Genomic DNA, 27,961 nt, shown 5'->3' on the forward strand with positions numbered 1-27,961 from the left:
TGCTTTGTCTTGAGAAATTAGACCATTGAATCGATTAATAATCCAAATATCCAATAATAATTTGACAAATAAATAGATATAAAAAAAATATGAAACCCATGATTAATTTGTACCTAATAAGTCAAAATATTGTTTGTCATGATTATTATTATTTGTTTAATAATTTCAAGGTAAGATGTATACATATGTATAAGAAGCCACTGCTTTTAAAGGCAAATTTGGGTGTCCCCCTAATTACTCCATTAAATTCCAGATTTGATGATTAGAGCTAATTAAAGAGGGAGAAGGAGAAGGAGAAAATGAAGAGAGATAGAGCACCCATTGTGACTAGGGTGGTGGAGGTTCAAGCCCCTATCCTCATCCATGCACACCCCTCCAATTTCCAGCTAATTGTGCAGCAATTGACAGGCAATAGTAGCACTGATTCACCCTCTTCCATCCATTCATCCTCATCACCACCACCAGCTACCATTAATCCAAACTCTACACCAATCAATCCCACAGTTAACATCTATTCTAATTCTACTAATTCTACCATCCCATCATTCATGTCACTCCAATATAATTGTCATTATAACATTTGTGATGATAATGATCATGATGATGATCATCATCATCATCATCATGTTGGGTTGTGTAACCACAATTATACTCTTAGCCCCCAACATAATCATCAAGATCTTGTAGCTGATGATCATGTCTACTCTACCAATAACAATTCAAATTTTATACCTTATGATATTCATCACCAACTTCATGAGGATAATCTTGACCATACATTCTATCATTGTGAATCTCATGATCACATGGATCCTCCTCTCATGGGTAATGTCCTACCTCAAGGTACTTCTGATTCTTCTTCTTCTTTGATGACTCATTTGTATGCCATCCCTCGGGACAATGTTTCGACTAGTTGTTCCCCATGTATTTCTCCTCATTTTATCTCGGATCGTGACCTTCATTCCTACTTCACGGATCAACTTGATCAAGACTTCGACCTGGCGAATCCCTTTAATGATCATTAACATTGAACAAGTGAAATATCGATTCAGATTGTGACTCCGACGTCGCATCTATATCTCTAGTACTTCTTCGACGATCAGGGTGCCACAATGCCATCACTTGGGGTAATTTCACATTTCCACTAGTACTTGGCCATGTAATTCTCCCACTCATGAAGCTAGCCCCTGCTGATTTTACAAATGGAGTTGGTTAAAACTTAAGACATTGTCCAAGCAATGGCCCCATTTAAGAAACAATATTGAACATCAAATAACCTCCTATGGTGGATCACAAGTTATGTTGTTTCATAAAACCATGTCTCCATCAAGAGATGCGGACTCGTCCACTTTGTTATTAATTTGACAATCTTAATGTCTCTTTGTCAAACAATATTCAATTTATATTAGATTTTTCTCAACAGGTAAACATGGCTTGCATTAACCATTGTACACTTGAAATAATAATTATGGTCCTTATATGTCATTGTATCAAGTGTAAGAGATTTTGGTTGAATCCATTACTTTGGAGCCTTGTGAGATTTAATCATTCTTTGAATGTCATGTTTCCAAATTGTTTCTACTTGCTAATACTTTGAACTAACATGTAAACCATGGCACATTCACAGGTATATGATGCAATTGTATGGAACCAAACAACAGAGATCAAAGTATCCATGGAAATTTGGGGGCTTTCTATGGATAACCTAAAATGACATGTATTAAAATTTAGCATCGCCATGACTACAAGCCTGAATGTGAATTCAAAGCAGGGATCCAGAGAATAGATAACTTTAGCAAGCTAAACTGTAACAATGTACCTTTAAAAAGGATAAAACTTTGAGGGGAGGTAAACATTATGGGTGTGTCGCGGATTATTGTAATGCACGATAATGATTTTTCGAAACATTTACTAGTGAGATCACAATTGTTTTTCTGCCTCTATTTACAAGTCACCAAACTTGGAAGGTTGGATTTGTGTTGAAGTTCGATACGATTATTGTTACTAGAGCGTTTCGCCATGGATGATTAGATAGTCATAACTATTATATTTGAATGTCTGGACACAGACACACACACATGTCAGTTGAAGGGCAAGACACATTATACACATTGAGCACATACACCTATCATTCTGGAAAAATTACTGTGCCAAGTAACAACTCCAGGAATTGAGACATTTAAATTACCTAGTTGTGTCACTAAGAAAATTGAACTTTGTTACTTAGAAAATTGCTACAAAGCAACAACTCAAAAAATTGAGGCTACCCAAATAGGCTTGCCCATTCAAAAGACCTATATTACACAAAGGCTACAGGTTTTTGCAACCATAGGCTACCTCATAAGAATAGATATGAGCCATAGTTATTAGTGAGATTCTACTAGTCTGATGGTATGTTGTGCTTGGTTATGTGCATATCCATATTCAATAAGCCCCAATGTATCACCGTTCCAAACATTAGCATCTTTGCTTGTCCTCGACTAATTGTGTTTTAAAGCACAAAACAAATCAATACTAACACATATATATGGTAGGATTACCCCTATACTATGCATCATTGTATTGTGCACAAGTTTTAACACCTAGGATACGACAAGCTCTACCTACGCAACCCATCATTAGATCATAGCCACCGATTATACCTTACGACAATCCCCAATTATACCTTACAACAAGTGTTTAACACCTAGGATACGACAAGCTCTACCTACGCAACCCATCATTAGATCGTAGCCACCGATTATACCTTACGACAATCCCCAAACATTGGCATGTGCTCAACTTGGCATATTGTTGGTATGCAATGGAAATTAACACACTAAGTGGACATTTAATGGTGTGTCAATGATGGAATGGCAATGGAAGTTAACACACTAAGTGGACATTTAATGTGTGTCAATGATGGAATGGCAATGGAAGTTAACACACTAAGTGAACATTTAATGGTGTGGCAATGATCGAATGGCAACTCCGCGCATATCCATTTGCATGCTATTGCATGCTAGATCCAACATGCTGGGTATACAAATCCTTCGATCTTAAAAAGGTAACCAATTGTAGCCATTTTAATATTTAATGGATGTTGCTTACTACATTCACAAGAGGTGGTGATTACATCCTTTTTAGTAAATACATTTGTAGCCCTATAATGCCACTTAATTGTTGTCAAGCTTGTGGATTTTGTTTACTAATCATCTTTTGCCCTAATCAAAAGTTGATTGAATGTATAAAGTGGACGAGAGATTCTATGACACCCTTGCATGTCATTATCAATGTTTGAAGAGTAGTTGAAGATTCACATGGGCCATACCACTTAGTATGTAACTCGAAGTGCACGTGTAATTTAATCCACGAGATTCTCTTACGATGAAAATCTCTTTACCAACAATTATAACAATGGGACTTATCCCAACAAAAATATGAAATCTTCAAATCCATGAACAAAGAGGTCGATACAATGAAAAACACATAATGTGACAAATGATCGACGAGGCCACAATTGGGAGGAACTTGTGCTACCTATTTATGAAAACGGCCCCCATTTATAAAGAAAGACAACTGGTCACATTCATACCAAATGGCAAACGTATATCTACCTAACGCCACACTCAAAACAAAAGGCTATCGAGGATATCTCTCTTAACAGCACTTTGATTTTGATATTTCTAGCCACAAATCCACAACAAGACAAACAAGTTAATAGAAACGCATGTCTACTTGAAATTTAAACATTAGGGGCATTGGGATTTGAAAAAAATCATTCAATAAAAAAATGGATGCATTTAAAACACACTAACCTTTTGTTTCTATCGTATAGTGTCCAAGGTATAAACTTTGTCATCTTCCAATGCCTATTTTGATATTATACTCGGTCACATGAAATCTTAGGAAATCAAACCAATGATGTCATGGTTCCCACAATGTCGAACAATCACCCAAAAGAAAAAATTGTTTGATTCTCTCTTTAGGTTGTGTGTCTCTCTAACTTTCATGTTCTCCTTGTAGGTTAACAACCATTTAAGTTCGTTCATAGATATCTAATACAAATACGGACCCTACAGAAAGTTCCCAACCGTGGGAGCTTAGAGACCCCTTTGAGGAACATGAAGATTAGTTAGACTGGGAGACCTTCCCAGAAAAAACAACCAAGGAATTATCTGCCGTTTTGGCCTCTAACTCCATTCATGGAAACGTTTCAATACTATTGGATAATTTTTAATAGACCTAATGCATGGATCCTATTTAGAGAAGGGAATTTCTTTGCCTTCAACAAGGCAAATGCAAATGAGAGATGTACTAATCCATTATTTGAAGAGATTCTCAAATTACATAAATAATATATTCTTTTTCTCCTTCGTCAAAAACGGACTAGATGTGTGGATACTTTGTAGGGAAAGCTCTGATATCCTTAATAGTTTTCTTGCAAATGTTCATTCACACTTTTTTTCCCAATGTATATGTGGGATAAAGGCAAGAGGCTATTGGGACTTGGAGGTCAAAACAATGTTGGGGAGGACTAGCAGAGGGGAGGCGGGGTAAAGTGATGCATGATAACAAGGATAGAACGTGGGTTATGATAGAGGACCTAACAATATTAAGTAGAGATTAATTACTTTTGATACCTCACAAATAGTTATTTTAAGGCTCGTTTGATCTCATCACCTTCTAATATATTTTAGCATTGTACCCAAAGACCCAAAAACAAACATGAGAAGTCAACACCTTTTAAATGCCCCAATAGTTGTTATCATGTTTTGGCACCTTAGTATCCCCTATAACTTCAATACTCACTCTAAAGAAGAGCTACAATAAATAGATAGATGTAAGTTCAACTTAAATCAAACATGAGAAGACAACACCTTTTCAATGCCCCAATAGCTGTTATCATGTTTTGGCACCTTAGTATCCCCTATAACCTCAATACTCTAAAGAAGGGCTACAACTAATAGATAGGCGTAAGTTTCTACTTAAACCAAACATGAGAAGTCAACACCTTTTCAATGCCCCAATAGCTGTTATCATGTTTTGGCACCTTAGTATCCCCTATAACCTCAATACTCACTCTAAAGAAGGGCTACAACTAATAGATAGGTGTAAGTTTCTACTTAAATCAAACATTAGAAGTCAACACCTTTTCAATGCCCCAAATAGCTGTTATCATGTTTTGGCACCTTAGTATCCCCTATAACTTCAATACTCACTCTAAAGAAGAGCTACAACAAATAGATAGATGTAGGTTTCCACTTCAAACTAAATTAAAAATTCAAACCTCACCTACCAAATATATAGACGATGTAAGGGCTTCAGAATCTCAACTTCTTTTCTTATCAACACACCAAATTTAAGCCTTCATGCAAACAAAAATCCGATATGAAGACAACATTTCAATTTAACAGTCATAACCTTTCACAAATTGACTTTCAAATTCACTTGGGTGATTTTAAACCAACTATATCATTTGGTTATAAACCGTAACCATATTTACTACATGAAGAGTATAATACTGCTTTGCAAGGGTAACAAAAACACTTTTAGCTCATAAATAACAATTACAAAGTGTGATATACATCCATTACATAATATGTTAGAGAAGTATATGGAAGCTACTCTCGCTGCCTACAATTTCCTCCTTATATAATCAGATCAGCTAAAGTTAACCACCTAGAAGCAGAGGAGGCTTCGTTGCCATGGACGTGGCCGTTTCCTCCTGATTCTGTGAGCCCATCGTTTGTCTCGGTGCTGCCCAAGCTCTCAAAGCAGGTTCAAACAATTTACTTGTAACATCTGGAGGTGGAGGTTCTTCGTCACTCGGCAAAACCACAAACCCACCCTCACGCAGTAGAGAAGGCTCATGAAAACACATCTCCCACAGGGAATCAATCAAAGCTCGTTCCTCCTTGACCACGCTGAGCTCTTCTGGATCCATACTACGAATCTGCTCAATCCTTGACTCTAAAGCTCTCCGTAGGTTCATCGTGTTCTCTTTCTCCTCGGCATGGTCATTGAATTTCTCATTTCGTGCCATTTCGACAAGATTGCGCAATGCAGTTTGTCGAATGTCAACATCATCGGCAACTACAAGACTTACAAGGGGTTTGCTGAATCCAAGGTCCGCCGCAATGCTATTATCATTGGGATTCTCATGTAAGAGGTAATGCAACACTTGCAAACCTTTCCTGAGCCAATAATAAATATAGATACATCAGCCAATCATTATATAAAAAAGACTTATTGAAATAGAAAATTACTAAACTGTTCTACTAAAGTCTAGTGTCTTGACTCTTAAATACCATAAATTTACAATATAAAAAGAGCAAAATGATATAAAGTCTCATTTTCTACATAAGTTTTTAGGAGGAATCAAGTCCCACTTTCTACCTATATATGTGCCCTTTAAGGTTCCAAGAGTTATTGAATACACATGTTAAAAACTTCTAACAAACTCCACAATATTTGGTGAATGAAAAAAGAGGGACAATTCAAAAATGACACTCTCGACCTTTCCTTCCTCTTTTGGGGGGGCGGGGGGAGTGTGATTGTCATTCACCCAAGGTTGGAGTGGGAATTAAAATCCCAACCTACAGCTTTAATGTCAAAGACCAAAACCACTGTTTCCCAATAGTTATTTTTCTTCCAAATGGAGGGTCTATCGCTCCCAACAGTATTGAACATATAAATTTGTTCATCTACTTTAGGAAGCCCTTAGAGTTCATGCATCATATGGCAGTTAGCCATAAGAGTTATCTTTTTATGTGGGAGCTTTTCTAGAGGCCAAATTTTGGTTTGAGAAAGTTAACCTCAGAAGATTGCCAAGATCTCCTTGTGAAGGAAAATATAACTTATGAAAACCAACATAATGGTGCCATTCATCCATCTTGTGCATATGTAGTTTGACAAAATCTTCTCATGAAGGAAAATATAACTTATGGAAACCAATGTAATGGTGCCATTCATCCATCTCGTGCATGAAGGGAAATATAACTTATGAAAACGAACACCATAGTGGCACTCATCCATGTCATGTCATGATGGGAAATATAACTTATGAAACCAATATAATAGTGGCATCCATCCATCTTGTGCATATGTACACACACAGAAACAAATATATATGTGTGTGTGTACATATAATGTATGTACTTGCATATGTATACATGAATCTAAGTGAAATGCTCAGTTCTGAGATCGTCTCAATTCATCATCCACACAAAAGAAACAAATCCACATAAATAATCTGTACCTCTGAAATTTTGGATTATCAGAAGTTAATGCAGCTTTGAGTCCCATATAGCCATTACCCAGACGAAACGCTGTAACACCAGGCTTGTTGTTCCTTATTAAAGCTGACAACATTCAAATTTTCCTGAATGAAAACCTTGAGCAGAAGAAAAATAATAATAGTACACAAGCATCTATATGTCTAGTAAATATACAAAGCCTTCTGTGTTAGTACAAGTAAAGACATGACGACTTTCTTCTGTTATGTTTTCTTACATGATATGGCACCCAAAGACTTTGCTCGTACTGTCGAATCTGGATCTGACATGAAATTGAGGAGCAAGAATTCCAGCCCATTGGCATCCATAACAATCTCCTGACATTTTGGATTATTTTGAACCATGGTGCTCACAACCTCGGAAGCTCTAGCTCTGATGGATGCATTAGGGTTCTTCAAATAATTCAGAAGAGGAGATAAACCTCCTATTGCATGCAAATCTGCAGAAATATTTTGGACATTGATACTTTCACAGGTTCAAGTGAAAATACGTACTCAAACCTGATTTTAGAAAAAAGATTATGAGAATTTTTTCAAAGTTTGTGGTTTATAAATTACCATTTGCCATGTCAATGGATTCCACATGCATTTGGAGCTCCTCCAACATTCCTGAAAATTAAAGTAGGATAAAGTAAATGCACCATATGGCTTAGCAAGAACCTCACATTTTTGCAGCACATAAGTGCAGAAAATCTGGAGACTATCAATCATAATGACATTTGATAAGCATGGAAATAGTTCAACTTTTCGTGAGCTTACAATACCACCTATTGCAAACAAAGATGTATGATAGATCACTGGTGATATAATGACATTTTCAAGCCTAATGAGACACTCATATGCACCAGAAACAAGTAATCAGCACATAGATATTGCTAAAATTCAAGCAAGAAATGAAAGACTCGCACTTGAAGAGCTATAAGATTCAAGCAAGAAATAAAATATCCGCTCGAAGAGCTCCATGATGATGAATTCTATTCTAAACAAGGCAAACTTATCCAAATCAATGTCAGCTACACATTTACAATGTGACTTATCCTGAAGATAATCAATATTTTCATTAAAATGGGGTACAATAAATGAGAACCTATATTTCCCTTTAAATCCATAAATCCAGGTTCATTCCTACCTAACTAAACTACTCCAGATAAAACCTGAATGGATACTAATAAAAACCACAGTATACACGCCAACACTCCAAAACCCAGTTTCCCTAACTATCATGGCATGTCATATTCTAGGCTAATATTCATACATTTAGTCTCCCACACTCCTGACACAATGACAAATGTAGATAATACCAAAACGAGGTTGTCATATGTTAACTATGTAATAATGGAATGCTGCACATTGTCTCTTTGACCATACCGCAGAATCTCTACACAACATGAATGGGTATCCATCCAAAACAAGTAGATTGAAACTCTACACAATAAAAGCATGCCCTGTTTTTCTGCAATTGGTGAGTTTAAAAACACTAGAGAAAAATTCAAATCCAACAAATTCATACACATCCGATACATGAGAAAAGGATGCGGGGACGGCAAAACATAGCAAACCAAGGTACTCGCTGGGCTTAGTTGTTAAGGGAATTAAGATGCCAACCTTCCAAATCTTCAATCGTGACTCCCTGAGACAGAAGCGACTCTAAAGGAATGTTCATCACTGTCGATATTTCCTTCATTCGTCGAATCACATCCACGGTCTGCTCTTGCATTGCTTCCATAAACCATTTCCTCTCCTCGTCACTGCGAGGGGATGAAACACCTCTTATCTCTCGTAGAAATAATGCTATTTCATTTCGTGGGTTTTGTGTGTGTGTGTGTGTGTGTGTGTGTGTGCGCGCGCGCGAATGAGACCAAAAAGAAGAAAAGACGGGAATACCTGAGGCGCCGAGGAGGAGCAGTGCCATCGGAATGAGCTAGGCTCCACTTCAGTAGGCCCTGCCAATCAGGTCCACCAGGAACACCTCCGTCCGCCATAGCCAGAAACAGATGATCTACGGAATGAAAGAAGAAGAAGAAGAAGAGTCCAAATGAAGAAGAAGAAGAAGAAGAAACAGAGAGGGTTCAATCATAACCTAGAAGGTTCTAGAAAGGGCATTTTCCTTTATTTCCCGAAATGCCCCTGAACTTTTCGCTATTTCCCCAGAATACCCTTTCATATATACCAATCTGGAACAGAAATTATACTATCTCTTTGGGTAAACACCCCATTTTTTGTCGTAAACTGATTGTCTAATGGCCCAATTTTGGTCTTAGAAGACAATAATGAAACTTTCTTTTTTTCTGGCTAACTAATAGGATAATTTTGGTCTTAGAAGACATTAATATAACTTTCTTTCTTTCTGGCTGAGTAATTCTGAGGCCAGTTTGATCGTTGCATGCCTCTCTCACCACATTGATCAATCCGACGGACGAAAACTAATGAAAATAAAGTAGGGGCAATTGTAGAAGTAATAAAAAAAAAACGCTCTAACAACTTCTTGGAGTAGACCTCTCTCTTCTCTTGTATGATCTTGGTCCTCAGTCCTCATTAGAGGTATTAGATACATTTGCTTATATGTCCATATCTTCGGGCATTTTCACCATTCTAATAATGTAAGTTATATATAGTACATGTTAAATTAGATTAGAAGACAATGGCATTGATCACCCTTCATCTATCTAAGACATTATGTAAGTTTTATGTTCATCCATCTAATCATATGTAAGTTAAAATCAAACTATGAATCAAAGATGGGACGTCGTAAGAACAAATTTGGGTGTTAAAACCACAAACCATGGGATGCTTCACAATCTTTGGACAACACAAACATATTTAGGGAACTTTCCATAAATGAATCAACAATTGAAATTGGGCCCAATCAATCTACGTGGGGACATGGATGTTGGTGGTGTACATTGAGCTTGATGTGGTACGTGGGACTAGCTTTTGTATTCATATTATTGGTGCATTTCTTAGCAAAATTCAAAGAGATGATTATTGCATTATCACACAACAAATTGGAGTTTCCAAACTTATTCTTGAAGTTTTCCATTTTCGAGTTTGGATTGTTTAAGGTCCGCCTTGGACAAAAGGTTATGTGAAAGGGAGGCAACAAATATCAGCACAAGAAGAGGGAAACAAAAACAATGGCCAAGAAATAAGCGAATGAGAGCAAATTATTTGAACCATGGATTTTGTAATTTGTGTTGTTTACCTTGATTATAATCAAGGAGAGCAGACACATTTATACAAGGTTGGGGAAGCATGCACAAAGAAAGTTTTAGAGATGTGCATGTTCTAGTGGATTCTAGAATATACAAGAACAACCATCTAATATAATGTGTTAGGTTTCTTGAACATATAATGACAAGGAAAGAGAATAGCCAAGTGGTTAAGGCTATTCATTACTTGGGGAAAGATTCAAGTTTGAACCTTGATTGTGATATATGGAGGAGACGACACCATTTTCGAGCAACTCTAGGTGAATTTGCAATGTTGTGAAAATCCATCACTAAGTATGGATCATGAGGCACAACCACCAAGATTTAGGGCTCACATGCCCAACATGAACGCAAAGGAGGAAGGCTTACACACACAAGGCACAAAAGGTTCAAACGCCTTTGTAAAAAGGAGAGGGGCATGGGCAAGCCCACATCAACCCCTCATCACAAGACGAACGAATGCATGAGAAGAAGGCTTACACACACAAGGCACGAAAGTTTGGATGCCTTTGTGAATGGGAGAGGTGTATGGTTTCGTGAAACCTTCCCCATCACAAGACATACAAACGCACAAACAAGAGGCAAGACCACACACATGAATGCCCGAACGCATTTATGACGAGGATAAGTGCATGGTTTCTCGAAACCTTCCCTGTCACAAGACACACAAACAAGAGACAAGAACACGTACACGAAAGTCAGAACACCTTCATGAGGAGGAGAGGTGCATGGTTTCCCAAAACCTTCCCCATCACAAGACACATGAACACACAAGCAAGAGATGTCAAGAACATGCACAGGATCTACCTGAACGCCTTTATGACGAGGAGAGGTGCATAATTTCCTGAAACCTTCCCCGTCACAAGACGCACAAACACACAAGGAAGAGACAAGAACAGCACACGAATGCCCGAATGCCTTTATGACAAGGAGAGGTGCATAGTTTCCTAAAACCTTCCCTGTCACAAGTTGCACAAACACACAAGGAAGAAACAAGAACACGCACATAGATGCCCTAACGCTTTTATGAGGAGGAGAGGTGCTTGGTTTCATGAAACTTTACCCGTCACAAGATGCATGAACACACAAAAGGAAGGTTTACATATGAGACACAAAAGTTTGAATGCCTATGTGAAAGGAGAGGTATATATACACATAAAAAACAATCCCCAATCACAAGACACATGAACACACAAGCGGAAGGTTTACACAAAATACACGTAGGTGAAAGGAAACATTACTTGATTACAAAATAAGAGCGTCTTTTATAAAATAAGAATCAAGTTATAAAAGGTTTTGTCATAAGGAATATAGTTTATCAAGGAAGGGGGGGGAGAGATGGAGAAAAGAAGTGAATGAAGTATAGAAGAGGAAGATCCTTGATTGATGTTGCCTCTTGATATTAATGATCCCTCTTCTTCGCCTTCCAATTTTGTAGAGTTTTCGTATCTCTTCTTCTCTTTCCCCCCTTCTACTTAAGAGTAAGCTCTTATTTATAGGTTTTCTATTGCTTGTTTTTTTCCCTAAAAAAAGCTTGTTTATGTGAGAGATGTTTTTATTTTCATCACTATTTCTCTTGTGTAACCTTAAATTTGGCATGCAAGATATTTTTGGAAACCTCTTACTGTTTGCTTTCTTATGAATATTTTCTTTTATGAGCTTTTATATCTAACTATCTCTTCATATCCACACCTTGTTTTACTCGCTTTTTTCTTCTTTTTAAAACCGTCTCTAACTTTATATCCTTCATCATTTATTACAAGATTTAATCCCTTGACCTTTCATCCATAAGGCATGCTCTTTGAAAAATGAAAATGTATTTTTGTTACTAACTGTCACGGTCAAGTATAATAGAGTAGAACGAAGATAAGACTGGAGAACAAGAGATAGGAAAAGAACAAGAACTCAACTTATAGAATTCGTAACTTGTGTTGTTCACCTTGATTAGAATCAAGGTGCACATGAGTATTTATACAAGAGGGTAGGGCTATGTAAGCTAGTTAGAAATAGAGTGCATGAGGATGCATGCAATAGAGAATGCATGAGGATGCATGCAAGCTAGAGAATGAGAATGCATTTAAGCTAGGAACTTCCAATGTTCAATCTAGACTATATGAAGTTGAATTAAATATAAGGATACATATGTAGCTCAAGTGGTAGGGTTTGCCCAATACAAACCATGAGGTCTTGGGTTCAATCGCTATCTTCCTCTGTGGCATATGTTTATGACACTAAAAAAGTTGACTTCACAATACTACTATTTTATTTCTTTTCAAGTGGGGTTTCACACTACGTGTTGAAGAAATCACGATAACATTAGAATTTTGCAAACCCCAAGAAGAATTTGTTAGGAATATGTCCCTCCTATGGGAGAAGCCTACAATCGAAGACGTGGTGTAGCTGACTAGTTGGGCCAAGAACTGATAGTCGATGACAAGGGGGAGTCGTCATGGAGGGTTGACAATATAAAAAGGTGATCCAAGTTGAGGACACGACTGACTAGTCGGGCCAACCAGATGGTCGAAGACAAGGCCGACTAGTCGGGCCGACTAGATAGTCGACATAAGAGTTGGATAGTCAAATCGACTAATCGACCAGTCGACTGATAACTATTAGTGTTAGTCAGTATAATAATAAGAATGATAGTAGTAGTGGCTACAATTGTAAATAGACCATACAATGTATAAGTATAAATACACTTAGGGCAAATGTAGAATACGGGTAGTTGAATAGTGATTCTGTAATAGTGATAGAGAAGAGACAATGCATGAGTGAGAGTGGCAACAGAGTTTGGGGAACCTACTAAAAACCCTAAGTGGTTATCCTCTAAGCATCAGAGAAGATCTGTAACTATTTTCGGCACTCTCTTGTATAGTGTATCTTTGTCCCCGTGGTTTTCCCCATTTAGGGTTTCCACGTAAAACTGTGTATTGTGCATTTGTTGTTTTCTATTTTTGGCATTGTTTGGGGCATTTCCTAGTCGGTCCTTCTCACGAATCATAGGGATTGAATCCCATCAAAGTGGTATCAGAGCTTGAGGTGTAAGCATGGAAGGAGCTGTGAGCGGCTTCCCAGGTATGATAGTTCTAAACTCACAAAACTATGTAGACTGGAAGATAAAGATGGAAGATCTTGTCATAGTGAATGACCTGTACGAGCCCATCGACAGAGTAGAAATACCCACAGGGGTATTAAAGTCTAAATGGAAACTTCTAAACAGAAAGGCGGGGGCCACCATTAGACAATGCATTGATGTGAGTGTCCTTCATCATGTAGCGAATGACACAAATGCCTACGAGATGTGGTAGACACTATCAAGTCTATATGAGAGGAAGAATGCCCTCAACAAAACATCCTTGATGAGACAGATCATGGGGCTAAAATACAAGGACGGAGAAAGCATAGTGGAGCATGTAAGCACAGTCATGGGGTATGTGAACCAACTTGCTGCAACCAAGTTTCCCCTTGAAGATGCAATGCAGGCCATCCTGCTACTGTGTACCCTATCGGGCAGCTGGGAGAATTTGGTGGTAACTCTCAACACGTCATGTCAAGTCAGGTTCGAGTCCAGAGGTAAGCTAACATGCTTCTATTGTGGAAAGGCTGGACACTTTCAGAAGGACCATCGACACATGAGGAAGGACAAAGGTGTCGGTAATGATGTCAAACCTAGGAAGATTCCTCATGAAAAGGGCACATCGGTCGTAGGTATGAGTGTAGAGTAGATCTTGTTCTTTTGTGAGTAGGCAAGCACAAATCTTGCAAGTGAAGAGTGCACTTGAGTAATTGACTCGGGCGCATCTTTCCATATAAGTCCGTCGAGAGAGTGCTTCTCGATTTACATAGCCCGGGATCATGGCTATGTAAAGATGGGAGATAATGGTGAGTGCAAGACAGCCGGCATAGGAAGTGTATGCTTGATGATGTCGACAGGTTGTCGACTGACTCTGAGGGGAGTTCAACATGTCCTCGATATCAGATTAAACCTGATATCGATAGGACGGTTGGATGATGAAGGCTATAGTGGTAGCTTTCGAACCGACAAGTGGAAGTTCTGTCAAGGAAACCTCATAGTGGCCCGAGTACAGAAAGAGGGCACATTGTATATGATGCATGCCCGACTGTGCAAGTAGGAAGTGAATGTGGCAACCAACGCGAGTGGAGAGTTATGGCATAAGAGGCTCAGCCACATGAGTGAAAGAGGAATGCACATCCTGGCCGACCAGGAACTTCTCCCAGAAGTGAAAGGAGTACACTTGGAGAAGTGTGTCGACTGCTTAGTCAGAAAGCAAAACAGAGCCGCATTCCACACAAGACCACCAAGAAGAAGAGAAGTTGCACTGGAACTAGTACACATGAATGTGTGCTATGTAGATGCTTCATCACATCGAAGTGGACAGTACTTTGTAGCGTTTATTGACGACTATAGTCAGAAGAAATGGGCCTTCATGTTGAAGTCGAAGGACCAAGTACTGTCATTCTTCAAGGAGTTCCAGGCAAGGGTTGAAAGAGAGTCGGGTTAGAAGTTGAAAGTTGTCTAAACCAACAATGGTGGCGAATATAAAGGACAATTTGAGGAATACTGCAAGGCCCAAGGTATTCAAATCAAATACACAGTACCGAAGACCCCTGAATTGAACGAGCTTGTAGAGAGGATGAATCAAACGATCATGGAGAGAATAAGGAGCATGTTGTCGCATGCTAAGCTGCCGAAATCTTATTGGGCTGAGGTGATGTATACGGCTGTTTATATGATCAACAAGTCTCCCTTAGTACCATTGAAAGGTGATCAACAAGTCTCCCTTAGTACCATTGAGAGGGTGTGGACAGGAAAGGATGTCTCCTACCAACAACTGAGGGTGTTCGGATGCCTTGTGTATATGCATGTAGCTAAGGATAAGAGGTCGAAGCTCGACAACAAGACGAAACCATGCATATTTATGGGTTACTCGGAGGATGAGTTCGACTATAGGGGGACTACACGCTTGGGACCTAGTCGATAAGAAAGTACTGAGGAGTTGAGATGTAGTCTTCTTGGAGGACAAGACGATGGAGGACTGGGAGCAACAGAAGTTGGGATCGACCTCCTAGTCAACTCCCACTACTACCGACTTAAGACCAAGTGAACTGAGTTGTTCGGAGACAACCAGTCAGCATAGCCGAATTCGAGTCGGTCGACTTGGAACAACCAACCAACACAGATGAGTCAGAGTCGGTGGACTTATTGAAGTTGATCGGGGAATACGAGTCGGAATCAACTAACCCTCAACTATCGATCGACACATATGAACCCGAACCAAGAGTAGAGTTGGCAGAGACATCCAGACTAGAGCCGACAACGAGTGGAAGGAGATACCCACTTAGAGAAAGGAGAGCACCGACAACATATGCCAGTCAATACATCCTCTTGACTGATGAAGGCGAGCCTGAGTGCTATGATGAAGCCATTGCTGAAGAGCACAAGGAGAAATGGCAGAGTGTGATGCAAGACGAGATGGACTCCTTGCACGAAAAGTATACTTACGACTTGGTGGAGCTACCAAAAGGTAAGAGAGCACTCAGAAATAAGTGGGTCTACAAGGTGAAGACTGGAGAAGGCGACAACATACCCAAATATAAAGCTCGTATCATAGTGAAGGGTTTTCAGCAAAAAAAGGGTGCGACTTGTATTGTAAAGAGGTATGATGAAGGTGACTTCTTAATTCTCTTACTATATGTGGATGACATGTTGATAGTCAGTCAAGACACGAAGAGGACCGTGAGCTTGAAGAAAGCATTAGGCAAGTCATTTGCCATAAAAGATCTTGGACCGGTGACGCAGATCTAAGGGATGCACATAGTTCGGGACAGAACGAAGAAAGTGTTGTGGTTGTCACAAGAGAAATATGTGACAAAGATCCTAGAGAGATTCAACCTGTCGGAAGCAAAGCCGGTCGGCTCTGTATTGCCGACGAATTGTAAGTTGAATGCAAAGCAATGCCCAAGGAGCGAGAAAGAAAAGGCTGAGATGAGGAAAGTACCATATGCCTCGGCGATTTGTAGTTTAATATATGTTATGGTCTATATGAGACCAGACATAACATTTGTTGTGGGAGCAGCAAGCTGATATATGAGTAATCTAGGACGAGAACACTGGGCAGCCGTCAAATGAATAGTCAGGTACTTGAAAGGCACCTCGAGAGTATGCCTAAGGTATGGTGTCGGAAAACCCATGCTTGAAGGGTTTATCGATTCAGACATGTTAGGGGAGCTGTGTCATGGCAGTCACAACTTTAGAAATCAGTGGCCTTGTCGACCATAGAGGCAGAGTGCATGGCAGTGGTCGAGGCCGGAAAGGAGCTGATCTGGATGAGAAATTTTCTCAGTGAGCTAGGAATGAAGCATAAGGAGTTCTTGCGTCATTACGACAACCACAGTGCCATACCTCTAGCCAAGAAAGTTGTGTACCACTGCCGAACCAAGCACATACAAAGGAGGTATCACTGGTCGCGGGAGAAAGTGGAGGAAGAAGAGTTTACCCTCGTGAAGATCCATACTGACGACAATGGATCTGACATGCTAATAAAGAACCTGCCGATGGACAGGAATAACCAACTCCACCCATAGGATTGAAGGGGAAGTTTGTTAGGACTATGTCCCTCCTATGGGAGGAGCCGACTAGTCGGGCCGAGAGTCAACAGTCGAAGACATGCTGTAGTCGACAGTTGATGACAAGGGGGAGTTGACATGGAGGGTCGACAATATAAAAAGGTGATCCAAGTGGAGGACACGACTGACTAGTCGACCAGATGGTTGAAGACAAGGCCGACTAGACAATCGACATAAGAGTTGGATAGTCAAATCGACTAATCCACCAGTCGACTGATAACTATTAGTGTTAGTCAGTATAATAATAGGAATGATAGTAGCAGTGGCTACAACTGTAAATAGCCCATACAATGTCCAAGTATAAATACACTTAGGGCAAATGTAGAATACTGGTAGCTGAATAATGATTCTATAATAGTGATAGAGAAGAGAGAGTGCATGAGTGAGAGCGGCAACAGAGTTTGGTGAACCTGCTAAGAACCCTAAGTGGTTATCCTCTAAGCATCAGAGAATAACTATAACTGTTTTCTGTACTCTCTTGTATAGTGTATCTTTGTCCCCGTGGTTTTCCCCGTTTAGGGTTTCCACGAAAAACTATGTATTGTGCTTTGTTATTTTCTATTTCCTGCAGTCCTTCTCACTAATCATAGGGATGGAATCCCATCATAATTCAATATTATGCATCCATCATGACATCTACCAGTCTAGAGTTGTTTGCATATTCATTGCATCCATAAAGATCATTTATGGTGAAGCAAGTTATTTAATGGACTCCACTTGATTGTAATCAAACTTATACCTCGCGTTTCATATAAAAACCATATTCGTGTGGTTGTCCTTGCAAAAATGGACATCACACTCCTCTTGAGTCTTTGAGAAGATTAACATGTCATCTAGATAAGAAATCATAATGGCATCCAAGAAGCTTAAAAAATATCATTTGTCATATGTTAAAACATTGTTGGCGCAGTCGTGAGACCAAAAGACATCAAAATGACCAGCTTGAGTGCAAAATGTGTTCTTCCACTCATCACTTAGAAGATCTCGAAAACAAGATTGTAAGCAATACGAAAGTCTAGCTTCATGAAATATTTTCCTAGAGTCAAGTGCTCCTCAAGATTTGACAACAAAGTATATTGCAAGAATACATGTTGCGAATAATGACTTGTTTATCCCTCAATAATTGACTATTAGTGAGGTAACCATATTTTTTCTTTAAATCATTATCGGGCCACCAACTGTTAAGGATAAAAGAATCGGAGCTACAAGGATACTACAAGGATGCGATCGACAAGCCTAAAAGCACTACAAAGACACGATTGACAAGCTAAAGGCAAGTATCATTAACTGGTGTTGTCCACCTAGAATTCATTCAAGGTGAACTCAAATATTTATACTAAGTGGCATGCATGCCTGTTGCGTGCATGTGATACACTAGAGCATGTATGTACGAATGCATGTGCCAAGTGTGAATAATAAAATGGAGCAATTATGCTCATGATGCTAGCTTAAAGCTACAACGAACAACTATACATATGATTGTATATTGGACATGTTGGTTAACACATAACACTCGATTATAATACAAGAGGTCACGAGTTCGGATCTTGTCATGACCATTGTCATGTCCGTGACATTATCCCCCCTTGTTTAGTGTTGACTTCTAGGCGGCGCAAGCTTGTGTGGATAACAAAGATGGAAATCATCAACTGCCTCGGTTGGTTGCATTCGTCAAATGGTGGTGAGGTTCCCAAGTAGTTTCAGATATCAGGTATCCTTTCCATCATACCAAGTAATAGAGTTTTCAACGTAGAAGCTTGGAGTCGAGGATTTCTTAACTTCATACTCATTGCCAGACTCCAACTCGATCGGCGGTGGTTGAGGGAGTTGTCGCTCGGGAAGTACAAAGGGATGGTAAACCTCCAAGAGAGATACATGAAAAACGTCATGGATGCGATAGTGGGGAGGAAGGTCAAGCCGATAGGACACATGATTGATACACTCATAGATGCGGAAGGGGCCCAATTTTGTGTAATCTAGCTTGGCACATGGACAAGTGGTCGTAATATTGCGCCGTAGCAGCCAAACCATGTCACCTATTTGAAAGTTGGGCACCAAAGCCCATAGATGGTTTATCATTGCCTTTTGTCAGTCTTGTGCATTAATGAGCTCAAGGGTTAGATCTTGGTGGATTTCTTTTGGATGACGCACCCGCTCTTTAGTCGAGGGGTTCATCGAACTAGAGGGAAGGGATATGTTGAGGCAAGGTTGGAAACTAAAGTTGGCAAAGAATGGGGAGGTGCCGATCGATGAATGAAGGATGTTATTATAAGCGAATTCAGCCACTGGGAGGAACGTAGTCCAATCATCTTGCTAGTAACTCACCACACATAGAAGATATTGCTCTAGTACCTGATTTACACATTCCGTCTTCCCACCTATTTGTGGATGGAATGTCGTCCATAACTTGGTGGTGGTGCCCAGAATATGGAAGAGATGTTTCCAAAAATGGGAAATAAATGGGGCACCACGATCGGAGATGATGTCATCAGGCAACCCATGGAGGTGCACAACATTCGCCAAGATTAGATTTGTTGTCTCTAAGCCTGAGATGGCTTTGGAACATGGTATAAAATGCATCATTTTGGTAAATCGGTCCACGATTACAAAGATGGAGTCATGTCCCTTAGAGAGTGGCAAGTCGGTGATGAAGTTCATAGAAATGGATGACCACAGTCGATCCAGTAGTGGGAGAGGTCAAAGCAGTTCATACGGGCGATGATGGGTTGTTTTAGATTGAGCATAGATGTCACAAGTCTTAATGAAGTCTTTCACTAGCTTCCACATTTGGGGCCACCAATAGGTTCGAGAGATCAACTCTAAAGTTTTGGCGACCCCAAAATGGCCCGCAAGCAAACCATCGTGGCATTCAGTTAGAATGTGAACTCGGCATGGCCCTTCCAGGAGGTAGACTAGATTGTTCCTCAAGAGTACCCCATCTCAAAAGGAGAATTTTTCAAGGTCATATCGTTGTGATCGATGAGTTGGGTCCTTGAAACATGCTTTGATTTCCTAAGCAAAGTGATCGGTTGTAGTGGTTGTGGTGATGTCAGCAAGGAGGGTCTCTTCTTGGAGGACATAGGTTACGAAGATTTGAACTTGATCAAGTGTCAACAAACATTGGGATTGTTGATCATATGCCTTATCCCCGGGGTCGGGTGCTAGCTCTGGCCCCCTAGAAAGAGCATCAGCTTTGCTATGTTGCTGTCCTAGACGAAACGCAATGTCAAAGTCATAGTCGGCAAGGAAAATTGACCATCGAGCTTGTTGACGATTCAAGGTGCGCGTAGAAGAAAAATAGAGAAGGTTTTTGTGGTCGGTTATGACCTAAACATAGTGTTGGGCCCCAGCTAGGTAAGGCCTCCATTCTTCAAACGCAGAGATAATGGTTGCAAGTTCCTTGTCATAGATCGGGTAGTTTATCTCCGGAGTTGTGAATTTATGCGAGTAGTAAGCTATTGGATGGTGTACCCCATTGTTGTCGGGTTGTGAGAGGATAACGCCGATAGTAAAGACTGATGCATCTGTTTCCACTATGAATGACTTTCTTGGGTCGGGGTGAAGGAGTACTGGGGCGGTCATAAAGGCAGATTTAAATGCCATGAATGTAGATTGTTCTGCCGATGTCCAACAAAAGGGTCGGTCCTTACGGGTGAGTGCTACCAATGGTTGCACAATTTTGGAGAACCCTTTAATAAACAGACAATAGAAATTTGCAAAGCCACGAAAGGATTGAACGTCTCTTAACTGGGTAGGAGGTTGCCATTCTTGAATTGCGGCCACTTTCTGTTGATCCATGGAAATACCATCGGGACAGATGATGTAGCCCAGAAATTCTACAAAAGACTGCTCGAATGCGCATTTCTCATATTTGGCGTAAAGACCATGTTCCTGAAGTCTTGACATCATTAGGCGAACATGCTGCTCATGGGTATCAAGATCCAGTGAGTAGATGAGAATGTCATCTAGATAGACCACCATGAATTGGTCGAGATAGTCTCAGAAGATATCATTTATCACGTGTTGGAATATGGCAGGGGCGTTGGTTAGCCCAAATGGCATGACACAAGACTCGAACAACCCGTATCGGGTTCAGAATGTCGTGTTCAATTTGTCTCCCGGACGGATATGCACTAGGTTGTAAGCCCCTCGTAGATCAATTTTCGAGAACACTCATCCGAGCCGAAGGTGATCCAAAAGCTCTGGAATCAAAGGTAGTGGGTAGCAATTGCGGATTGTTACCTTGTTAAGTCCTCGATAGTCGATACATAGACACAAGGAGCCATCTTTTTTCTTGACAAATAGGATTGGTGCCCTGACTGGAATTTTTGAGTGACGAATGAACCCTTTCGCCAAGTTTTCTTCAATGTATGCACAGAGGGCATCCAACTCTGGCTCAAATAACCCGTAGATGGGACCGAAGGGAGGACAAGCACCGTCCTGGATGTCGATTGGACAATCGTATGGCCGATGCTCTAGCAGTCGATCCACATTCCATTTCTCAAAGACATCAAAGAACTCCCGATATTTTGAAAGAATTAAGGTTGAATGTTCGACCGTAGTAGCAACTTGAGCAGGATGGTCATCCTCAGGCTTCACCTGACCGGGCGAAGTGCCGATGTTGTGAACAACTTTGCAGTTATCGTTAGCTTTGCCAATCCGAGTTGTGAAGTCGAGAGATTGCCTAAGTCAATCCACAATGGTATTGTGCGTCACGAACCAGGACAACCCTAGAATGACAGGATGCCGAGGGGAAGAAATTAGATCGAACGCGATCATTTCCGGATGAGATCCCATAATGAGCTCTAGTGGAATCGTTTCTTCTATGATGGCACCCAATAGGAGCAGTCGTCCATCAATAACCTCGACCGGAATAAGCTTTGTTTTGATGACCTAAGGGATGGAGTGTCTATGGCCAAAGAGCATGTCCATAAAACATGTCGTGGCTCCAGAATCAAGTAGGGTGGTGGTGCATATCATTTGAGTCCCGATCTGCAAGCTCTCCAGTACCGTAAAACCATTTCGAGCTGGCGCCACATGAATAGGTAGAGCTGATCATCTTACTGATGGAGCCCAGTTGCATAACTCTTACTATACATGGGCTCTCCCATTTCCTGATATGCGACTACGTTTCACCGAGCAAGAGGCAGCAAGATGTTTGGACACGCCATAGTAGAAACACAAGTTGTCTCGTTGATGTTGTTGTTGTGCATTGGACAACGATCGGGGCCCCACTTTATCCACCTCCATCTTCTATAGTCTAAGAGGACTCATGTACCATTGAACTTTTTTGGCAAATTGATCTTTGATTATTTGGGGGAAGTTTGTTGTGTTGAAGCTTGTTGTTGCAAATATTGCAATGTTTCGTCAAGTTGATCAACTTAGTTTGAAAGTGTGTCATGTTGTTGGACTTTTTTGGCACTTTTCATAGATCTCCCAGTAATCTTAGTTTGTGAGGCAGTCTAAGTCAGAGAGAATAGATACGTACTCCTACCTGCTAACAACTTCCATGATTATGGAGTCACTCAATAAGATTACCAAAAAGAAAGAAAGAAAGGTTTTGGATTCAACTTTTCTAGGTCAACGCAAAATTATATTGAATTAGAAAAGAGAGTGAGAGGAAAAAGAAAAAAAAGAGAAATAGAATTTGTACTATCAAGTCTCAACAACAAGAAGATTTGTAGGGGCTATGTGCATTGAAGACTAGCATTGTTGAACTAGAATGGTTTTGATAAGAGAACCCCTTCTCTCTTTATATAGTACATCATTATGTCATGCATGATCACAACTATAGCCTATAGGTAATGCATGGCTACCACTTGGTTGGCTATCACTCATTCATGCATGCTTACCATTTAGCAATCATGCATAGCTAACAATATCAAAGTAACAATAGCCTAAGATGTTACAATACAAGAATTTATGGAATAGTTTTTATCCTATAAAATGTCACGTGAAATGATAACATATCAATTATGACTTAGATTTGTCAAAGGAGAAAAATCTTGCTTATGTAAATAATAAAGAAGTGAGAAATGTCATGAAATTGACTTTCGTAGTTTTTTAAAAATTCCCTAATGTCTTTCCACATATGGCTCAACAATGTTCTCTCACTTCAAAGATATATCTTATTTCCTACACAATTACATGAAGTGTTTTTTTCTTGGCATGTACCAAAGCTAAATTCTAATGAAGAGGCATGGGAAGTGTAATATTTGGCTAGTACTTAAGAATAGACAAGAGAGAAATGGGATAATATAGATTAATGATGCAAACTAGACCATGGATTAATAATACAAGATTACTAAGAAAAACTAGACCATGATTAGTACTTAAGAACAAACAAGAGAGAGATGGGATAATATAGATTAATGATAGATTCATGTCTTGGGAATGGTGTTGATATACTTAAGATTAACTAGGGAGGAAAACCCAAGTTTTTTAGATTGTTTACATGTGAGCATGAAGAATGCTTTAATCCAAAAAGTCTTCTCTCATAGCAATACGATCTTCGTGGCATATGCGATGGTTGCTAACAAGGGACAATGAGGAATTACATTCAATCACCTTTCATTAAGGTAAATTTGAAACCACAAAAAGTCAATTATAATATCCATGACAAAGAACTTTTGATCATTGTGGAGTTTTTTGAGTACTAATGCTAGTTCTTGTAGGTTACTCCCCCACCAAATCATTATCTATACAAATCACAAGAACCTCACATTTTTTAGAATGCTCAAATTCTAAATCAACAAAAATTTTATTGGGTACAACTTCTCATGCGTTAAAATTTGCTAATAATACATGCCTAGGGTTATAACAAGGAAAATTAGAAAATACTCTAGCATGCCACCAAGACCAAGGTTCCTTGGGTCACAATTGCTTATAAGTGATGACTAATAATGTCTTTGTAGCCTTCACATGTTCAAGTATTCTTGATTCCATCCATATAGATGCTCTTACGAATGCTTTTGCAACAAACATCTTGGACTAGAGCATGGTTCTTTCTTGAGGTTTAAGAATTCTTGTATGGATTATGAGTAGTGTGAATAACAAGATGGATTGCCCTTTTGTAACAATCATTTGTATGTTTGTAATGACCAAGTCTATGCATTTTGGATTCCAAATATTCTTGTATGGATTAATTGTATTTCAATTGACTAGATAGTTTATTTTTGAAACAACCATCTATACATTATTGTGAATCTCACACTTCACGAGTTGAAATTGGTGGAATTTCGAAATTGATAGTTAGGCTTATTGATAAGGGGCTTACTAGAGCGAACAAAGTATTAGTTCCATTTTGAATGTAAGGGCCATATTGTAAATTAAAGAAATGATTGGTCTAAAAGCAAGACCAAACATTTTTATAATTATGAATTAAATAGGCCCAAGGTCATATGTGTAATTTTGGGGAGCAATTAACCTAAAATTCAACATGGCCATTTTTATAATTATTGAAAGAAGTTTCTAGAAACTTCCAAAGAAGTTGAGATTAAAGATTGCAACCACCCTAATGAGGGTGGTGAGTAGTAGGGATCGGTTTAGGCTCAACTAATTTGGTCTTATCCGAGCCAAACCAGCCAGCTATGCCTAAACTGGTTTGGGGATTCTCAAACCTTGACCAAACCAAACCAAACCAATCCCTAAACCGGTTAAGCCTAAACCAATTTGACCCAAACTTCCATTAAATGCCGGTTTCCTTTTTCTCTTCTTTCTCCTTCTTTTTGTTTTCTTTTTATTTTTTATTTTTTTCTCATCCCTTCACGTCCTGTCAGATTATTAATTAAACAAATATGAGTTAATTAATCGATATACATATTTATTTGTTTTTTAGGCTGGTTTAAATTCCTCAGATTTTGCCCCAACTTCCCTCTACTTCACACATGTACATAGATACATATATTTGTTTTAAATAATGATTAATTAATCTTCCTCATAATTCTAAACCTGTAATCTCTAATCTTCTTTTGATCCTCGTTACTAAGCATTTATCTGTTAAAATTTCACTTAGACAAATTCCGATATTAAACTTAGACACAAACAGAAAAATGAAGAAGAGCACACGATTTACGTGGAAAACCCTGATTTCAGGGAAAAACCATGGAACAAAGATTTCCACTATAATAGAGCACAAAATACAACCATAGAATGAAAGCCCTTGACCTGATCTAAATTCTCTGAAACCACAATTTCTGATGAGCATTCCAAACCCTAACACGTAGATGTCTATTCCCCTTTGAAGCTTCCAAAGCTTTTCTATCTTTCTTTCTATTTCTCTTTGTTTCACTCTTCTTTCTTCTCTCACTTAGCTTCTGAGTATTCTCTCTTGCCCAACAACCACTACTATGTATATACTCAGTCGTTCTCACATATATATGTCTCTCACTTACTCACATACGTTATGTATGTTTTTCCCCCTTTATCCCACTGTTTACTTCTAGTGAGTTATCCCACATACAAACCACTACTAGGCCTGCTAGTATATATATACTAAGTCATTTCATTGAGAACCGACAAGAAGTTCCTTTAATAACTGGTTGTTTCGACTCGTTGGAACAGGTTGATGCGTTTACTAAACCATTTTAGGAGGCACCAATGGCTCTAGATAAAACTCATCCAATTTTCACTATTACATGGTTAGCTGTGCATGGATTAGCGGTACCTACGGTTTTATTCCCAGGTTCTATATCAGCAATGCAATTCATTCAGAGATAGTTTTTACATGAGTTATAAGAAGATTGTTGAGATATCAAGCTCAACTAGTTTAATCTAGTTAGTCAACACATGTAACTTAGTAGTTACCTAGATCGAATCTAGTTAATGTGTTGACCTTAAGCCTTTAAATAGGACCTTGTACTTAAGTATGATATTCTAGATCCTCCACTCCTTAGTACATTTAATGTAGGACTTACACATAAGTACCTATGTTCTACCCACACATGTGCACCTTTGCACATGGGTTGTATATATACCTCATTGTGGGTATTTTTGTATGTTGATGACACTTTTCAATATACTCAATCATCCCCCATTTATCTTTGTGTTCAAGTGTAACTTCCTCTCTCTCTCTCTTCCTCTCACACACTCTCACCCGCATATCATACTAATCTTTCGCTGCTTAACGTAACCATATAATTAGTCTCTAATTAACCCTAGTTAATTACCTAATTACTTAACAAAGACATATGTGTGTGTGTGTGTGTGTGTGTGTGTGTCTAAACTCCTATTTGACTTAGTTCGAATTCGGTTCTTCGGCAATCCGACTATTCTTTTTGCTCTCCGACCGATTTCGGCCAAATTCGGTCAGCTGACTCTTTTCGGCTTTTCAGCCGACTCTTAAGTCAACTTTTCGGCCGACTCCCCAAGGAGGGACGCCTTTACATAACATTATCTTCTTGAAATTATCATCCCTAATCAGTAATCTCGATGCATTGTGCAGGCTCCAACTCTTTCTTTCACTCCATCTCCCTTTGTCCCCTCTCTCTCTGATGTCTGTGTCGACTCTCGTCTCTCGTCTTCCAACTTCTAGTAAAAATTGACCTAATTATTAAACGAACACTAGTAAAAAGTTCAAATGACCTAACCGGTTTGAGCCAGTTTGGCAGGGCTCAAGCCGAACCGAACCGAGCCTCTAAATCGATTTAACGGCTCGTTGTCGATTCCTAGTTAGTAGCCTATACAAAGGGGTCGGAATCAATGACGAAATCAATTAAGGGGTGATGTGAAGAAGTAGGCAACAACATTAGGAAGCAAGAGTGTAAAGTGAGAAGAATTGTGATCAAAGCGAATAAGACCGGGAAAAGGAACATATTGCAGGAGATTTTGCCCCATCGAGCAACAATGCAAAGTTCTCCCTCAATACACACATATGAGTAGTGTAACCGAAGTCATCTTACATTCTCAAGATGATTAAAGTGTTACCTTTTAAGTGATGTAACTATATATATATATTCAAGTAATAAAAGTATTCAGTTTTTGCGTTATCCTCTTCGGCATCAAATCCACATAATCCTGTGCTCTTCCCCCAACCGTCTTGTTAGTTCTACAATCTCCCCTTTTTAAAATCCCAATGATTTAACACAACTACGAATCAAGAAACAAAGATTTCTAGTGTGGATTATAGGTATTTCGAATGACTAGATGGTTTTCTCTTTTGAAACAACCTTTTATATGTTCCTAATGTCCCTTCTCATTGTTGAATATTCTGGTAGAGCCATGACACATGTATCACTGGACATTTTGGTGTCCAAAAGACTCTCATGCTTTGGAACTCATATGAATATTGTTGATGTCGTAACTCTATAGAAGAGTTCCATTATTCAAGTCTTTATAAGGAAATATCTAAATTGGGAAGTTCTATCGCCATAAAATCATTTTAGTTCAACACTAGTCTGTGGCAAACACATTCCAACGTGCTCTTGTACTTCTTCTATATAAATAAATATCCCTTTCTTTCTTTTCTGATTTATTATTGTTTTTGGCTCCTACCTTTAAAGCGAAGATCTCCATACGTACGTTGTTAAGTCTTAAGATATTTGAGGTCACTTTTGTAGGCAATCTTTCAAATAGTAAAGAATAACATACCACTTTATCGACATCAACATCAACATCCCACCGCCATGAGAACTTATGGGAACCATTTTTCTCAACCAATATTCAAAACATTTGGTTGTTCGGATCATGCCATTAGTTTATATTACTTCGAACGTTTTTTATTCTATACACTTCACAAAATGTAGTATGTAGATTTCGATAAAGAAGTTTTGGAAATGCCAAATTTTCATGTTCTAGTTACCAAAAATTTGCAAAATAAAGCCTTAGATGC

General features: G+C 39.1%; 2 protein-coding genes and 1 long non-coding RNA gene across 3 annotated transcripts; 2 read left to right on the forward strand and 1 right to left on the reverse strand.

Annotated features, from left to right (window-relative positions):
• Nucleotides 1-213: 213 nt before the first annotated feature.
• Nucleotides 214-1,490, forward strand: LOC147860690 (uncharacterized). The gene has a single exon (XM_087323723.1). The coding sequence runs from the start codon at nt 300-302 to the stop codon at nt 1,023-1,025; it is 726 nt and encodes a 241-aa protein (XP_087179849.1). The 5' UTR covers nt 214-299; the 3' UTR covers nt 1,026-1,490.
• A 3,898-nt stretch (nt 1,491-5,388) lies between these two features.
• On the reverse strand, nt 5,389-9,315 carry LOC147860691 (uncharacterized). Its single transcript, XM_087323600.1, has 6 exons — nt 9,161-9,315; nt 8,882-9,024; nt 7,835-7,885; nt 7,495-7,716; nt 7,241-7,343; nt 5,389-6,176 (listed from the first exon to the last, which is right to left on the reverse strand). The coding sequence occupies exons 1-6, from the start codon at nt 9,256-9,258 to the stop codon at nt 5,654-5,656; spliced, it is 1,140 nt and encodes a 379-aa protein (XP_087179726.1). The 5' UTR covers nt 9,259-9,315; the 3' UTR covers nt 5,389-5,653.
• Nucleotides 6,011-8,002, forward strand: LOC147860692 (uncharacterized). The gene is made up of 2 exons (XR_015530123.1): nt 6,011-6,151; nt 7,513-8,002. It is a non-coding gene; the product is annotated as an uncharacterized LOC147860692 (long non-coding RNA).
• Nucleotides 9,316-27,961: the final 18,646 nt, after the last annotated feature.

Source organism: Azolla caroliniana, unplaced genomic scaffold (genome assembly GCF_043228905.1).
Source record: "Azolla caroliniana isolate FFs.n. ecotype wild unplaced genomic scaffold, voAzoCaro1.0.p SCAF_8, whole genome shotgun sequence".
Lineage (NCBI taxonomy): Eukaryota > Viridiplantae > Streptophyta > Polypodiopsida > Salviniales > Salviniaceae > Azolla > Azolla caroliniana.

Excerpts from the sequence above, each read along its gene's own strand:
- LOC147860690 (XM_087323723.1), top strand. The coding sequence starts at position 300 with ATGAAGAGAGATAGAGCACCCATTGTGACTAGGGTGGTGGAGGTTCAA.
- LOC147860691 (XM_087323600.1), bottom strand. The coding sequence starts at position 9,258 with ATGGCGGACGGAGGTGTTCCTGGTGGACCTGATTGGCAGGGCCTACTG. Across the intron at positions 9,025-9,160 it reads GCTCCTCCTCGGCGCCTCAG|TGACGAGGAGAGGAAATGGT; the intron begins GTATTCCCGTCT and ends ATCCCCTCGCAG. Across the intron at positions 7,344-7,494 it reads GTCTTTGGGTGCCATATCAT|CTTTAATAAGGAACAACAAG; the intron begins GTAAGAAAACAT and ends GAATGTTGTCAG.